Source organism: Culex pipiens, chromosome 3 (assembly GCF_016801865.2).
Source record: "Culex pipiens pallens isolate TS chromosome 3, TS_CPP_V2, whole genome shotgun sequence".
In the NCBI taxonomy this organism is placed as follows: Eukaryota; Metazoa; Arthropoda; class Insecta; order Diptera; family Culicidae; genus Culex; species Culex pipiens.
The window spans coordinates 50,420,025-50,436,882 of record NC_068939.1 but is presented as its reverse complement, the minus strand read 5'-3'; the positions used below and the strand labels follow the sequence as shown (position 1 = coordinate 50,436,882).

Genomic DNA, 16,858 nt, shown 5'->3' with positions numbered 1-16,858 from the left:
TGGATTGCTCAAGCTGATCGATGAAAAATTACCCGGCGCAGAAGAGAGAAGGCCAACCGCGCGGTTCAGCCTTCGGATATTGGCAGGTCTCGAGTGACTCACAATTAGTGCGCGGGGCCACCTTGGAGGCTGAAGTGTGGTGCCGCGCAGACACCTCGCGGCCACGACGGGTGAAGAAAATGGAATTACCAACCGGTCAACCGAAGCTGCTGCTGCTGCTGCGGCCGAACTTGGTGTGCGTATTGACGGCCACTTTGTTGCCGAAGGTTGAAGGGAACTGCAGCGCGTTGCGGTCACCGTCTTTGAAGCCTTTCTCGATTAAGTGGTTTGTTCGCACTCGGGTTTCTCCCGCGTGTGTATAACGAATCCCTGGTACCCCCAAGGGGGAACCAATCGAGCAGATTTATGTGCACGTCACCTGATAAGACTGGTTTGTTGTGGCGGCGGCGGCGGCAGCAGCTCAACAAGGGAGGGAGAATCAATTATGAAACTTGATCCAGCTCCTATGGGTTGTACGGGCAGCAACAAGGTTGAAAGCTGACCCAAAAGTCAATCAACAGATGGTTGATTGAGGACTACACCTACGGACGCCTCTGTTACGACGGGGTTGATTGCGATTTATAATGCTTCGTACTGCGCCTCGATGAGGATGCCGGCTAAATTTCGTTGATATTTGCAGAGAACATTCAAAGTTATGCACAACAGCATGATGCCACATCAGTTATCGAAGAAACAGAGTTCACAATGTACAATTTACTACAACTTCGGTGTTATTTCACAACTGCAACTTCCACGTGCATGTCTTCTGTTTCTGATTATGAAATGCTGTCAAAGCACCAGCCTTGCGGGCGACAACTGTCAAACAAACACGCTCGCTCAAAGTTACTCAATATCGTGTAAAATCACACGGCATGCTCAAACACTGGGTAACTTTATTTTGACCCAATGGCACATTGGCAGCCGCAAAGACCGGAACATCTGCTCGTGCGGAACGACCTCCAAGGCGCGATTGGCCCATTTAGTTTTTCACTTTTTTCTAGGTTTTCACTGTCCAAGCTATGCCGTAACCTTATCGATACATGACACCTTATCAAACAGTTTGTGTGTTGGGAAAAAAGTTGAACAACTCTCGAATCTTATCACCCTATCGGACGGACTAAGTGTGATATAAAAAATTCGTCGATCAATCCACTCAAGTGGAGACCGATTTCCTCATCAAATTTAAACTTTTCCAAATCATCCCGTAACATCGTACACCTTTTCAACTAGCGAAAGACAAACAAAGCGAGTGTTTGTGCCATCATCGGCTGATACCACGACCATGTATGTGAAATTGATTAGAATGTTACAGAGTGATGTTTACAACGCCTTCGATAACACTACACGCAGCGCAGCAACAAGAACCAATACCATTGGGAAAGAACCGACAATCGTCAACTATCTTGCGCACACGCACACACTTTGAGCAGAGCCAAATAACGATAATTAACACTTATCAGCTAATTTGTCGATGTTCCCTTTCGCAGCGATTTTTCACCACACATCCTCCACTCTAGCGATACATTTCCTGCTACTTTGCACTACCCAATACTAATCACATCTATAATTTCAGATTTCCCCGTAATTTGCCGATCGAAGGCAGAGCCGTTAGTCACCTCTGCGTGTGCTAAACACGAATCGTTATTTGCCGTGTGTGGTGTCAAAGTTCTCTTTGGTTATCTAGCTGTATGAGTGAATTTTGAACATCATAAAGCTAGCATACCGAAGTTAATAATTGACCACCGATCAGCGGAGTGGGCAAATCAGTGTGATTAGTGCTGTGAGAAAGTGATAATCGGTGTTGTGAAATTAGTTTAAAATAAAAAGTTGTTTGATTTATCTTTCAATTTATCCGAAAATCCATGAGCTCGCAATCCAAACCTGTGGAATTTTAGAAGGTTGACAATTTTATTGGTTAAATTTTTATTCTTTTTTTATTTATTTTACCTAAAAATGTTTTAAAATTTGAACCTGCTGAAAATTCACCAGAAACTAATGAAAATTCACCAGTTCCATTGTAACATTGACCTTTTTTTTGGAAACAAAATCTGTCACCATTCCCTGACGAATATTATCATCATTTTTTCGGTGTGAGTAACAAAACCCCTTATGAAAATTCACGTGTTGGTGTTGTTAATCACCCTTCATTGATTTATTTGTTTATGCCTGTGGTTTCGCTACCTCTAAGTAAGTTTAGCATCAACATTTCCCGTGCTCCGCATCCTCTTTCCTTTCCCGGTGAATGGTGGAGATGGGAGCGGCCGGCAATGGATGGCTTTCATGGTGCTGCCTGTCTTGTCTGGTAAAATTGGGTTTAATTCCCTTTAACCAATTTCTAAGCAACCTGGACTGGACTATCATCACATATACATGACGAAATCCAGCTTGCAACCCGCTAAGATCACCCTCTCCATGCGAATGCTTGAATGGAAATGCTCCATTGTTTGTTGTTGATCACGCAGAAAAATAAGGCATATTTGAATCAACAAAACATTTTGTTGATTTGAAAATCAAGATTTTTGTTGAATCAACGCTAAACGTCAAAGCAACTTTTTCAAAACAACAAAAGATTTTTGTGGAATTGAGAAAATCAAGGTTTGTTTCAACGCAAAATCGGCGTTGATTATATTCAACAAAATTTTTGTTGAAACAAACCTCGTACAGGCTGATTCTACAAAACATTTTTCTGCGTGATTATATTAACACTGGAACGCCCAACGCATGTCCAACTTACACGGACGCCCAAGCCTCCCAAAAAAGTTGGAACGGTAACTTCAACTCGCTGGTTCTCGGGCATAACTCATCCCATCGGGATGATTCTTATTTCCAGGGATTAGTACGAATGTCTAGATGATCCTAAAATTTTGCAGAACTTGATTTGAACAAATCTGTAATATCTGTGACCAAAAACATCGTTCCAACTTTTTAAAACGACAGCCTCCGCGGAATTTCTGGCGATTTTTTTACAAGCGAAAAAAAAGTTGGAACGATGTTTTTGATCGCAAAAATAACAGATTTAATCAAATTGAGTTCTGCAAAGTTCTAGTATCATCTAGACATCCTAACAAATCACTGGAGAAAGGAATTGTCTTGATTGGATGAGTTAGACCCGAGAACCAGCGAGTTGAAGTTACCGTTCCAACTTTTTTGGAGCCTTGGGCGTTGGAATGTTAAGGGAACTTTTACCTTATGGGCCATTTGCTCCTGTTGGCTAATCTCTGAATTACCTAACAAAAAATAATAATAATTTGATCCTTTAAAATAAATAACATATAAATAAATGGTTTATATACACAGTAAAAAATATCATGATAATAATACATCTGGAAAGAATCTTTTATGTCAGAAAAAATGTGTAATTTAACTTCTGATGATGTGTGATCCCACCACTTTTCTGGTATCATGTCAATTTTTCATTCAAAATGGAACACCGTATTCGAGTGGTAGAAGTGACAGTTCTCTCATAAGAAATACATTGAAGACAAAGGCAAAGAAATTTGAAAGCTGTTGGATCCGGCCGCGACCCGTCTTTACGCGGTTCACACCACAAGAACCAGACGTTCACGGACAGGAAACAAACGAAATAAAACAAGTTCTTTACTAGAACTACAAACGAACGACTACATTTATTCACGAACAACGGAAGAATCAACAAAACATAACAACACTTTAAAATGACAGATCACATATATGCGCTGTCACGGCATCAACCAGTGACAGCTATGCTGCAACTGGAGAGCCCAGCGGCGCGTAGAGTGCACGAATAGACTCGGCTTTCTGGTGTACACTCTCGCAGTGTTGCCGTCCACAACATCTCCCCTCTAAATTCCGAAGGTCAACTTCCGGACTCGACTCGGGTTCTCCGGACCAGGAAGAACAGCGAGGAGATCTGACCCGCTCGGGAAACGGTGAACCCAATCTACGCAGCAATGGTTCACGCTTCGACGGACTGGCGCCACAAACTTCCATCTTGTTCTTGGGCGCAGACGAGGTCGATGAGAGCAAAACAGCTTCTTTATTCTCGCTCTCCGAATGGCTCTTTTGTGGTGTAGGACGATTGTCGGCATATCCCGGCTTATAAACACCGTGGGATCTTGGCCGAAGACGACTCCATCTCTGCTGGCGAACTTCAACTTCTCAGCAAGGAACATTCCGACGGATTGTCGACGATTGCTGCTTGCTGCGTGACCGCAAAACTCATCTCGGAGCGACGAGCTACTCCCAGTCCACGGTTCATCGGTGATCACGGTGACGATGCGCGCGGTTTCTGCCAGGCGTCGAGGAAATTCGACCTGCGACCGTTCCAGCTGCATGCTCACCGTGTCTTCTTCTTCCTGCCTCCCCCTCTCAGTTGCAAACGGCTCCATACAGCTGCACTCCATGCCGAGCTGTGCCGTATCTACTTCCGGGGAGCTAGGATCGATCTTCCCAACGTGCTGCGGAGCGAGAAGTCGCTCACACTCGTACCGCAGCTCTCCACCTTCTTCAGGTACCAAGTCGTCACGGCTCGTTGATTCCATCGGCAAGGTCTCCAAACTTCCGGTCAACGCCAAACTCGACAAGCACCAATCGAAGAATATCTTCTGCAGAGACACCATCATCTGCGAGAAGTCGTCGTTCTGCTGCTGAATCAGCTGCACCATGGCCAAATTGTGCCGCTGCATAATTTCCTGCAGCTCGAAATCTCCGCTCATCACGTGAGCTGCCGCTGCATCCTCGGGTGATGACGGGCAAGGGAGAGGAGTTTCGCACCACTGCCGGGCCGGGAAAACTGGTTGCCGCTGCGACTGTTGAGCCGGGACTCCATCAAGCTCACCATTTTGTTGCTGCTGATGAGTCCGCTGCATGTCGCCATCGCGCTCCAGACCGTTTTCCGCCATGGTCGATTTCACCTCCTCAAAACGCGCGGGTGCCGGGACGAGCGAACGATTTTGCTCTCCGGCCAAATCCGGCTAAAATCCTCGTCGCCACTGTTGGTCTCGGAGCTTGTCCGTCTTCTTTTACGCGCAGGTGCCGGAATGTTTGGTTAGTTTCCGTAACTTCCAACCACGAAACAACCGGCCGTGTACCTTCGTCGCCACTTTAGTATCCGGACGTAGAGCGAGGTGACACCGGTCCCCGGACTTAGGACAATCGGAATATCGAATAAAATACGCCCGGTACAACTAAAATAACATTTATTCACGAACAACGGAAGAATCAACAAAACATAACAACACTTTAAAATGACAGATCACATATATGCGCTGTCACGGCATCAACCAGTGACAGCTATGCTGCAACTGGAGAGCCCAGCGGCGCGTAGAGTGCACGAATAGACTCGGCTTTCTGGTGTACACTCTCGCAGTGTTGCCGTCCACAACAAAAGCATTTTTCAAGGCAGAGCAAAATATGATATTTTTTTATGAAAACAGACCATTTTTTCGTAAATTGAAAATCGCAAATTCTAAACGATTTTTGGGAATCTTCCATGTATGAAAACATTGTTCCTGAGATAAGAACCTATCGAAATCATGTGATCCCGAAGGTTTCGACAACATCACCTTTTTGGGACACACTAATGTAATCAAATTTGGTTGATCCAGTTGCGAGTAATGTAGAAAAACGTAAAAAAAATCTCAATTTTGCTCTTGGCGGGGACGGGTAAAATCTGTCCCTATTCAGATTTAAGCCTAGATTATCACCTGAGTCAATGATATAAAGCATTAACAAGTTATCAAATGTATTGAATACACTCATCTCCCGGTGGTTGGTCACTTCGTTTGACACTTTTTTAGTTTGTACCCCGTTGGTTGGTCAAAGTCAGACTAAAAAGTGACGATCTGTCACTTTTTACACGGCGCTCACGAACACTATCAAAACAAACGTTTGGTAGTGTGTGTGAACTCAGTGTATGAAGGGTGTCAAACTAAAAAGTGACCCCGTTCGTTTGACAACAGTACAACGGGATTTGAGTGTAAAAGTTTTTATGGCGATTTCATTAATCCCAGGAATTTCGTGAATTTGAATAGTAATTTTTCCATTTCCCAGGAAGTTCATAACTCGAGAAAATTGGACATCGTAATCAATAGCCTTGAAATACTGCAAATTTCTTTTTTACCTGTTGATTTAAATTTGGCAATTTGGTAATTTGGTCAATATTTTGTCAACATTCGAACACCAACAAAATGTTACGAAGCCAAAATTTTACAATTTTCAGGCTTTCTTTGCCTTTTGATTTGATAATTTTAAATGCTGAAATTGGAATATTAACTGAAAACCCCAAGAGGTTGAAAAAAAGGGCATTAACATTACTATTTTTAATGTTTTTGTTATTGGATATGACTTTTTTTGTAATTATCTTTTATTCAAAGCTGAAAAAACATTTTTGTTTGGAACAAAAAAAGCTAGAAAACTGGAAAATTTAGATTTGGAAACTTTTGTTGGTGCTCAAATGCATTTGTAACTATTAGTCTGATAAAAAAATCTTTTAAAAAGTTGCATCAAACACGCCAACGAACCTTTTTTTTATTACCACGTGGTTTGTGCAAGGGGCCATAGTGTGCCGATGAAACCAGCCTGAACGTATGCACCTTGAAAGGCACAATGCATCACGTGGTATCACCCCTGAATGCAGACTTCTCCATTCCACATTACGAAACTTGCAAAGTACATTGCCTGCAACCATTAGGGCAACCATTCCGTGAATCAAAGAATACACACAAAAAAAATATTTCCGAATATTACATCATTTATGACCCTTTTTTTTTTTTTAATTTATATTTATTCAAATTTCTTTTCCATGTACATTCATTCAGTTAAAATATTATTGAGTGTCCAATCACAAACGATGACTTTTCACCTCAATTTTAAATACTAGCAACTTTCATTTATTCATGAAATATTGTAGCTTTCGCTATTCAGTGATTTCAAATGTAGGAGGTCCTACATGTACAAAAGGGAAAAGGGATACCTTAAAACTAACTTATAAACTATATAAAGAGCGGATCAATGCAGCTGAAGACTGCAATGATTTTTGTCGAAATGCATCAATTATCTTACTGGACATAACATCCTAAGTGTCAACTTCGGCTAATTGATGAAGTTCACTGGTGCTGAACCAGGGAGGAAGTTTCAGAATCATTTTCAGAATTTTGTTCTGAATCCTCTGAAGTTTTTTCTTCCTGGTTAAGCAACAGCTTGTCCAGATCGGCACAGCATAAAGCATGGCAGGTCTGAAAATTTGTTTATAAATTAACAGTTTATTCTTGAGACAAAGTCTAGAATTCCTGTTTATAAGTGGATACAAACATTTAATATATTTGTTACATTTAACCTGGATACTTTCAATGTGATCCTTGTAAGTAAGGTTTTTGTCAAAACCAAGTCCAAGATATTTCACTTGATCCTCCCACTTTAAATTTACCTCATTCATCTTTATAATGTGATGACTTTTTGGTTTAAGAAAATCAGCCCTTGGTTTGTGAGGGAAAATAATAAGTTGAGTTTTTGCAGCATTTGGAGTAATTTTCCATTCTTTCAAATAAGAATTGAAAATATCCAAGCTTTTTTGTAATCTTCTTGTGATGACACGAAGGCTTCTGCCTTTGGCGGAGATGCTTGTGTCATCAGCAAAAAGTGATTTCTGACATCCTGGGGGCAAATCAGGCAAGTCAGAAGTAAAAATATTGTATAAAATTGGACCCAAAATGCTTCCTTGAGGGACGCCAGCACGTACAGGTAGTTGATCAGATTTGCTATTCTGATAACATACCTGCAGAATACGATCCGTCAAATAATTTTGAATAATTTTCACGATATAAATCGGAAAATTAAACCTTTTCAATTTCGCAATCAAACCTTTATGCCAAACACTGTCAAATGCTTTTTCTATGTCTAGAAGAGCAGCGCCAGTAGAATAGCCCTCAGATTTGTTGCTTCGAATTAAATTTGAAACTCTCAACAACTGATGAGTAGTTGAATGCCCAAGGCGAAATCCAAACTGCTCATCAGCGAAAATTGAATTTTCATTAATGTGCGTCATCATTCTATTAAGAATTATTCTTTCGAATAATTTACTAATAGATGAAAGCAAACTAATGGGCCGATAGCTTGAGGCTTCAGCAGGATTTTTATCCGGTTTCAAAATCGGAATTACTTTGGCATTTTTCCAACTACTGGGAAAATATGCCAAATCAAAACATTTGTTGAAAATTTTGACCAAGCAACTTAAAGTTGCTTCTGGTAATTTTTTAATTAAAATGTAAAAAATGCCATCCTCACCAGGGGCTTTCATATTTTTAAATTTTTTGATAATAGATTTTATTTCATTCAGATCCGTATTAAAAACTTCATCTGATGAAAATTCTTGTTCAACAATATTCTGAAATTCTATTGAAATTTGATTTTCAATAGGACTCAAAACATTCAAGTTGAAATTATGAGCACTCTCAAACTGCTGAGCAAGTTTTTGAGCTTTTTCCCCATTAGTTAATAGAATATTATCACCATCTTTTAAAGAAGGGATGGGTTTTTGAGGTTTCTTAAGAACCTTTGAAAGTTTCCAAAAAGGTTTGGAATAAGGTTTAATTTGTTCGACATCTCTTGCGAACTTTTCATTTCGCAGGAGAGTGAATCTGTGGTCAATAACCTTTTGCAAATCTTTTTGAATTCGCTTCAGTGCAGGATCACGAGAACGTTGATACTGTCTTCGGCGAACATTTTTCAGACGAATCAGAAGCTGAAGATCGTCATCAATAATGGGAGAATCAAATTTGACTTGGACTTTAGGAATAGCAATATTCCTAGCATCCAAAATTGCATTAGTTAAAGATTCCAAGGCTGAATCAATATCAGCTTTGGTTTCTAAAACAAAATCATGATTCAAATTATTCTCTATATGATGCTGATACCTGTCCCAATTAGCTTTGTGGTAATTAAACACAGAACTATTGGGTCTGGTAACTGCTTCATGAGAAAGTGAAAAAGTTACTGGAAGATGATCAGAATCAAAATCAGCATGAGTCACTAAAGGACCACAATACTGACTTTGATTTGTCAACACCAAATCAATTGTTGATGGATTTCTAACAGAAGAAAAGCAAGTTGGCCCATTCGGGTATAAAACCGAATAAAGACCAGAAGTGCAATCTCTGAACAGAATTTTACCATTGGAATTTACTTTTGAATTATTCCAAGATTGGTGTTTGGCATTAAAATCACCGATGATCAAAAATCGAGATCTATGCCGAGTAAGTTTATTCAAATCCCCTTTGAAATAATTTTTATTTTCCCCAGTGCATTGGAATGGCAAATATGCAGCTGCAATCATAATTTTCCCAAAAGAAGTTTCAAGTTCAATGCCCAAACTTTCAATAACTTTTAACTTAAAGTCACGTAACGTGCTATAAGTCATACTACGGTGGATAACTATTGCAACTCCACCGCCATTTCGATTCATTCGGTTATTGGTTATAACTTTATAATCTGGATCACTTTTCAAATAAGTGCCAGTTTTTAAAAATGTTTCGGTTATAACAGCAACATGCACGTTATGAACTCGTAAAAAGTTGAAAAATTCATTTTCTTTCGCTTTTAAAGAGCGAGCATTAAAATTCATAATATTGATGGAATTACTTAGATCCATGATTAAACTTCAGGGTAAGAACAACATCATTCGCAAATTTTAATCCAATCTGGATTGCTTCCATCATGGATGTAGCATTACTCATTGTTTGAATCAAACCAAACAGTGAGTTTTGCAAAAAAGTCATTTTTTCAAACGTAACATCGCCGAGATCAGAAGATCCCAAAGCGTTGCCAGCAGAAAAATTTTCAAATGAGATTTGAGGTACCTGCCCAATTTCAGAAAGATTGGTAGAGGATTTAAAATTCGTGGATGAACCCGAACCCGAAACGACGTTAGCGTAAGAAATGCCATTGTTGTTACCTAACTTTTCCACGGTAGGGGTATTTCTAGAATTGTTCGAGTGAGACAGCACGAACGTTTGATTTAAAGATGCAGGTACAACCTGACTTTGAGAAAATTTCGGTTTGGATTTCGGCTGATGCTTAGCACGAGAATCCAAAACCTTTTTTCTGATGGGGCAATCCCAAAAATTTGATTTGTGATTTCCACCACAATTTGCACATTTAAATTGGGTGACTTCTTTCACGGGACAATTGTCCTTGTCGTGAGAAGAATCCCCGCAAACCATGCATTTTGGAACCATGGCGCAATGATCAGTACCGTGACCAAATGCCTGGCAACGTTGGCACTGGGTCAGATTCTGGCCATTACCGCCATGTTTCTTAAAATGCTCCCACTTTACCCGTACATGGAACAAAAACTGAACTTTGTCCAAAAGTTTCAAATTGTTGATTTCATTTCTGTTGAAATGAATCAGATAAAATTGTGAAGTCAAACCAAAGCGAGAAATATTCCCGTTTGATTTTTTCTTCATCGGTATTACTTGGGATGGGGCAAAGCCAAGCAACACCTTAAGTTCGTTTTTGATCTCATCCACCGACAAGTCGTTGGAGAGACCTTTCAAGACCGCCTTGAATGGCCGAGCATTCTTGGTCTCATACGTGTAGAAATTGTGTTTGTGGTTTTTCAAATAACCAACAAAAGTTTGGTGATCTTGTAAAGATTCCGTCAACAAGCGACATTCTCCTCTTCGACCAAGCTGGAACGAAACTTTCAAATTGCAAGTTTCCTTGCAATTCTTCAGTTGCGTTCGAAAGCTGGCCAAATCGGAGACGGAAGTCACTACAATTGGCGGAGCCTTTACTCGTTTCTCGACGGCAGAAGGCTCAGTACGAGGAGAAGGTTCCTTGTCATCAGTTTCGGATAAAACACCGAAACTGTTTGTCAATGGAATTGGAGGATTGACCTCACATTCAGAATCAGAATCAGACCTCAGAAGAGGCTGTTTTCTTTTTCTGTTTCCGTTAGCCGGTTTAGCGTTCAAACGCTTCACCGACGTAACGACCAAATCTTCAGAAGATTTGCGTTTACCTTTGTTTTGACGCATTTTGCAAGCAAAGTTCTCTTAAAAGATGGCTTCGTTTGTAAAATACAACAAAATTTCAGGTGGGGTTAGTCTTGAAAAGACTGTTTAGAATTTTGGAAAATAACTCAGGTAGTCTTTAAAAAGACTGTGAATTTTGTTTTGAAATAACTCTGAGCTTAGGTAGTAAAAAATACCGCAGCTCTAGTGTCCGTTCACCACGAAGGTTCGCAAGACACGTTTATGACCCTTTGAAATCACTTCGCTGGCTTTACCCTTTCAAAAGGGTACTTAGTTTACTGCAAGCGATGGCAAATGCGTTTAAAAATCGGAACTAGTTTTTGTTTTGAACTTTTCAGATCTTTTTCGTGTTATCTAGAGAACCTAGAGCTTATTAGAGAACGGACAACTCAAATCAAAAGTACCAATCGAAGCACGAGAACTGTCACGCGGAGGTACCAATCGAGCAAAAGACAATAGGTATTCTCAATTCTATTGGTATTGTTTCAGGTATTCGAAAAAAAAAGTTTTAGCTGAATGTACCATTGTTTAAAAAACATAAAGTTTTGTTTTTACATTTCAAAAATGGTGACATTACATGTTGAACAATGTAAATGTTTTAAGCTTCCGTATAGTTAAACTTCAATCTTTATTTAAAAAAAAGATTCGACAAACAAAAACAATTTAGCGAAAAAACAATTATTTATTTCAACGAAAATTCACTAAAATTCATTTTTTTTTTCATAAACCTTAACATGCGCAAATGATTCTAAATGCAAAGGAATGCATATTTAATTAATTTCAGCTGATTGCACTTAAATTTCGTTTTTTTTAAGTTTTAAAGTATTTTGGAAATATATTTTTGATTCTTGTTTTTCGATCCAATTTTTTTTATAAATTATTGTAAAATATTTGCAACAAACTTGATCCTCCGATTTTTACAATTTGTCTGCCTGAATCAGTTGGTAGTCAATCAGATTCGTTATCTAACTGTAATGAGTTCGAATCCCGAAGGAAGTGCAATGTATGTTTGAGGGTCAGTTCATAAAAGGGTCATTATGACTTGCAAATTGATAAAGAAAACTTATATTTTTGCAACTATTACAGAATTCTACCTTAGTCAAACTTGAACTTTTTTAAATATTTCTAAAAATGTTTGATGAAAGTTTTGACGATATTTGCTAGTTTCACTCACATTGAAACGTGTGAAATTGTTTTAATTATAAAATATTTTGAACAAATGATTTGTATCCTAAAAATGGGATCAAAATATTAATAAAGTTATAAGTTTGTTTTATTACCAAAAAATTAAAAAGATTAGCATATAAAAGTTTGAAATAAACCTTAATTTTGAAAAAGTAAAAAATCAATTTACAAGTGGTCAACGGGCCATTTTACATGATCATTAAAAATGGGTCCGCGGGCCACAAAATATCACCTCGCGGGCCACGTTTGGCCCGCGGGCCATACTTTGGTCACCCCTAGTATACGCACTTCGGAAGGAACCGGTCAAGAAAAAAAATCAAATGGGCAGCAGCGTCAGCGAAAGTAAGCCAGAGAGGGTGAAGAAAAGCCCCAAGAAATCGTTCCCACTCCTTTGTTCTGCTGTTCGTAAAGCTGAGTGTAGTGTAATAAAAAAGGCATTTCGGAAGTGCCGTTTCCGGCCTCCCACACAAACGTTCTTAGGGCCAATACGCACCTCCCAAGAAAAGTGGTCAAGGAATGGCTTTACGAACAGCAGAACACAAGAGAGGGAATGATTTCTTGGGGCTTTTCTTCATCCTCTCTGGCTTGCTTTAGCTGCCGCTGCTGCCCATTTGAAATTTTTCTTGACCGGTTCCTTCCGAAGCGCGTACTAGCCTTCAGAGACAAACGTCGTACAAAGTAGTTACACCGTCGCGCTTGCCGAAAGGTAAATTCGAAATTATAAAGCAATTTTTACACAGTTCTTTACAGATATTTATTTCGTGAGGTTTTTACTGGTTTCGAACGAAAAGAAAGAAAAATCTAAACTATTAACAATCGTAATAAAACTGTTGATGCTGGAGCTACGCCTTTCACTACAAAAAAAAACTTTGTGTCTTGCTTCGGTCTTCAAAAAGCATCAGTTTCACTCAATGTTTCTCGATAAATGCTTCCGTTGTGATTCTGTGTATTGCACGCAACAACAATTCTATAACGAATCAACGTTAACAAATAGACGGCAACGTTCGCGTAACGTTTTCTGCGTTCGCTCTCGGATAATATCCTCTACGCTGAGTTCCGCCTGGAAGAGTCTCAACTGGAAAATAAAAAAAGCAATAAGTACTCAATCCCCCACAAAGATCCTCAACCCGTCGTACCTTTCGCTGCTCAGTCTTGAATTGTTTTCCCACCGCGATGTCGTCCCGATTCTCGTCACGCTTTTCCTTGAGCTGTTTCACGTTATCGGCGCAAACCAGGATACAATTTTTGATTACCTCCTGACGGTGGCCATAGCCAGAATCGAGCTTCCCCTTCAGATCCCGACATTTGGCCTCGGAGTCGATCTGGCCCTTGAAGGACTCCGTAGGCAGTGAGGTGTTCAGGGCGTAGATGATCTTATCGTCGAGATCGCGCATCCGCTTTAGTTGCTCCTGTTTGAAGAAGGATAGTCAGTAGTTTGATACGGTTGAGTTGAACTAGTCGCTATCAGTAGTGAGAAGAGCTGGGGTGTTGCTTCTAGAAGTTCGTGTTAGATTACACAACACCAGCCGGCACACGGGTGTCTCGCACGAAACTTGGAACATCGAATTCCTACCTGGAACTGTGAGAAGTCACCACATTCGTACTTGTAGCTCATTCTAGTGGATTACCGGGTTTACTTTCACTTAAAGTTTATGCAGATAACTAACAAAAAATACAACTTTTTCAAATATTTTCCCGGTGCAAGAATGCATGCATGGATTTAAACATCAGTCTCACGCCTGATTTGACAGAACATTTCTAAAATCAACAAGACGCTGTCATTGATTTCCTATCCCCCGTAAAAGTGGATTGAACTTGCACATTGAACCAAATTCACCCCGATTCTTCTCAAAAATTACAAAGGTATTTGCGAGGTTATTTTTTATTATTTTTTTCTAATTATAAAAGGGTTTTGTAAAGGGCCTGATATTTTTTACATTTCTCAAAATTTCCGAAACATACAAACATTCCTCTAGAAAAACTAATAATTCCATCAGCACACAAGCGAATGGAAGCTCGTAAAGCACCAGATTTGATGAACCCGGTCAGCCACTTTCGCACTGAATCCGATGACGATGTTTTCACAACAATGGGTGACAACTTTTCCCGTCGTTCAAATTCTTCCTTCTCTCTCACGTCCACAGGAAGTGGTAGCGAACTGGTTTCCAAACGAATTTTCAGCGTCCTTGCGCAAACTGCCTGGCTTTGCAGGTAGCGCTTCGGCATTCTTTAGCTTCTTCAAATCTGCCGATCCTCTTTTTCTTGCCGTGAGGCATTTTTGCACTTTTTAGCTCTTTTCAGGAGGTAATATCGAGGAGTAGGGGGAATTCTCGTATGTTTGGCAGGTTAAGCTCTCGCTCCTAACTCCATCCAATTTGCTAATTTTCACTATTTAAGCAACTAATCTTGCAAAACTTTTAATAGAAACTTGCTTGCTCACTTCTTATTGAGCTATTTATCACTCGAGTTCAATTGAAAACGTTTTTAATTAGCTTTAATTGAATGTCAAAGTTCCGACCTGCCAACATTAGAGGCACGCTGGAATTAGATGCTGTTCCTTTACCTCTCTCGTTGTTGGTTCCCAAAGGAATGAATTTCACACATTAAATATACGTAATCGGAAAAAGTTGCCCCGACCTCCCTTCGATTTGCATGAAACTCGTTGAATTTTTTAAATATTTTTGAAAGGATGAAAAAACTCATCAAAATATTACTGAAACAAGAACAAATTACTTGAAAGATTCGAAAACCCTTGCGAAAACACCACTGAAAATAAACAAGAAATCTTTATTTTTGAAAAAGGAACACATTATAAAATAGATTTTTTTTTAACTATTCAAAGAACTGCAGGGCATGCCCATGTTTGATAGAATGGAAAAATACACAAAAATATTACGGAAGTATGGTTTTTTTAAATTAATATAAACTTTAAAACAATGTACGATTTTTTATTTATTATTTAGAAAAAAAACTGCTTACATTTAAAAGAATAAAAAACTCAAAAAATATTATTAAGACAAGAATATATTATTTGGGAAGAAAGGTCAAGCTCTTAGAAATTATACAGAAACAAGAAAAATAAAACTTTTCAAAGAACTCATCAAAGCGATAAAAAAACTATCATTTGATTATTTCTGCACCTAAAACATCAGAGAGTATAGCGACCTTCACTGTAGCTTGTGAGATCTCTTCTTGTATCTCGTGTCTCCCAGCGATGGCATTCTCTCTCTATCATTCCTCCCCTTTTCCTCGACTAAACTGCAATGAAAGAACGCGAGATAGCGATTAGGAGCCGACTACGCATGACGTCCCGTTAAAGTGGGCTTAGTGACGGCCAGGGTAGGTAAACCATCAACATCGCACTATCATTGATGCATATTTCGATGCGTTCCTCGTCTCTTGAAATTTCTCTTTTCTTTCGCAGCCGAGTGATGGTCGGCTTGCTATCGCGAATATCGAAAGCCCATCACATCGATGAGAAATACCCTATCGCTGGCTCCGATGGAACTATCGTTCCAACCGGAGAGACACGCACACGAAATTGCTGTATACATACACTGGAGCTCACGCACACAAATAAATTCATTTCTACAGGGCTTACGGTCGAGAGAATTTCACGATTGCTCTTTCTCTTGCTTTTTGAGCGAGGGGACTGGCTGTGTGAGAGATTTTTTTCCGTCTTACGCATCGGTTTGTTCGTTGCTCGCTATTTCATCGGCGTCGTTTTCGCTTCGCTCTCTTGATGCAGTTTTGAGAGAACGCCGAAAATTTGATGATTTGAGAGAGGGACGATATCTAAAAGCCCTCGCCATCGGCGAGGAAACGAGAAAATACCATCCCTGGTGACGACTGTTGTGGAGTTGTGGTTGAACGTTGTTGCGGTGGGATGATCGTGAAAGCGGAAATGAGAGAGAGAAAAGGAGACCGGCAAACGCGAGTGTGTAAACACAAAAACTTGTTAGGCTTTGTTCGGCGCAGAGAGTATCAATACGGAGAGAAGAGCAATTGTATTTGGGGCATGAATATCAGGCGTGATAATTGTAGTTGCTGAGAGCTGATAGTTTGTTAAAATATTAAACACTGGAACTCATGTTTGAAAAAATATAAAACTCACAAAAATAGGACTGTGTGTGTGTGTGTGTGTGTGTGTGTGTGTGTGTGTGTGTGTGTGTGTGTGTGTGTGTGTGTGTGTGCAACCAACCAAACGGGACCACGCGGTCGCTTCTTACAAATTGAGTTGTTTCCATGTATTTTTAGATCTACATTCTATACATGCAAATAACTCGCATAGGCATTTGGAAGGTGTTAGCTCTGCCGAGCATCGGTGACCCATTTCTACGCTGGCTAGCCGAGCGCGAGGTACTTCAGCTTTATCAACAAGCCCCGCTCTGAAGAACGTTTGCATCAATCGGATTCAAACGTTATTTAGAACTTCCGAATCCTTCGGCTGCCGATCCCGATGATGCTATGAGACGCGGGTTCGATTCCCGCCTTATCCACTGAGCTTCTATCGGATGGTGAAGTAAAACGTCGGTCCCGGTTTCTCCTGTCTCGTCAGAGGCGCTGGAGCAGAAATCCCACGTTAGAGGAAGGCCATGCCCCGGGGGGCGTAGTGCCAATAG

The 16,858-nt window shown here is 40.0% G+C and overlaps 2 protein-coding genes across 2 annotated transcripts in view; both read right to left on the bottom strand.

The window, feature by feature from the left end:
• Window positions 1-16,858, bottom strand: part of LOC120413260 (B9 domain-containing protein 2-like) — a 229,896-nt gene that overhangs the window by 181,784 nt on the left and 31,254 nt on the right. The gene's annotated exons all lie outside the window — the stretch shown is intronic.
• Window positions 12,966-13,990, bottom strand: LOC120413203 (protein MIX23). Its single transcript, XM_039573919.2, has 3 exons — window positions 13,810-13,990; window positions 13,373-13,645; window positions 12,966-13,311 (listed from the first exon to the last, which is right to left on the bottom strand). The coding sequence occupies exons 1-3, from the start codon at window positions 13,849-13,851 to the stop codon at window positions 13,204-13,206; spliced, it is 423 nt and encodes a 140-aa protein (XP_039429853.1). The 5' UTR covers window positions 13,852-13,990; the 3' UTR covers window positions 12,966-13,203.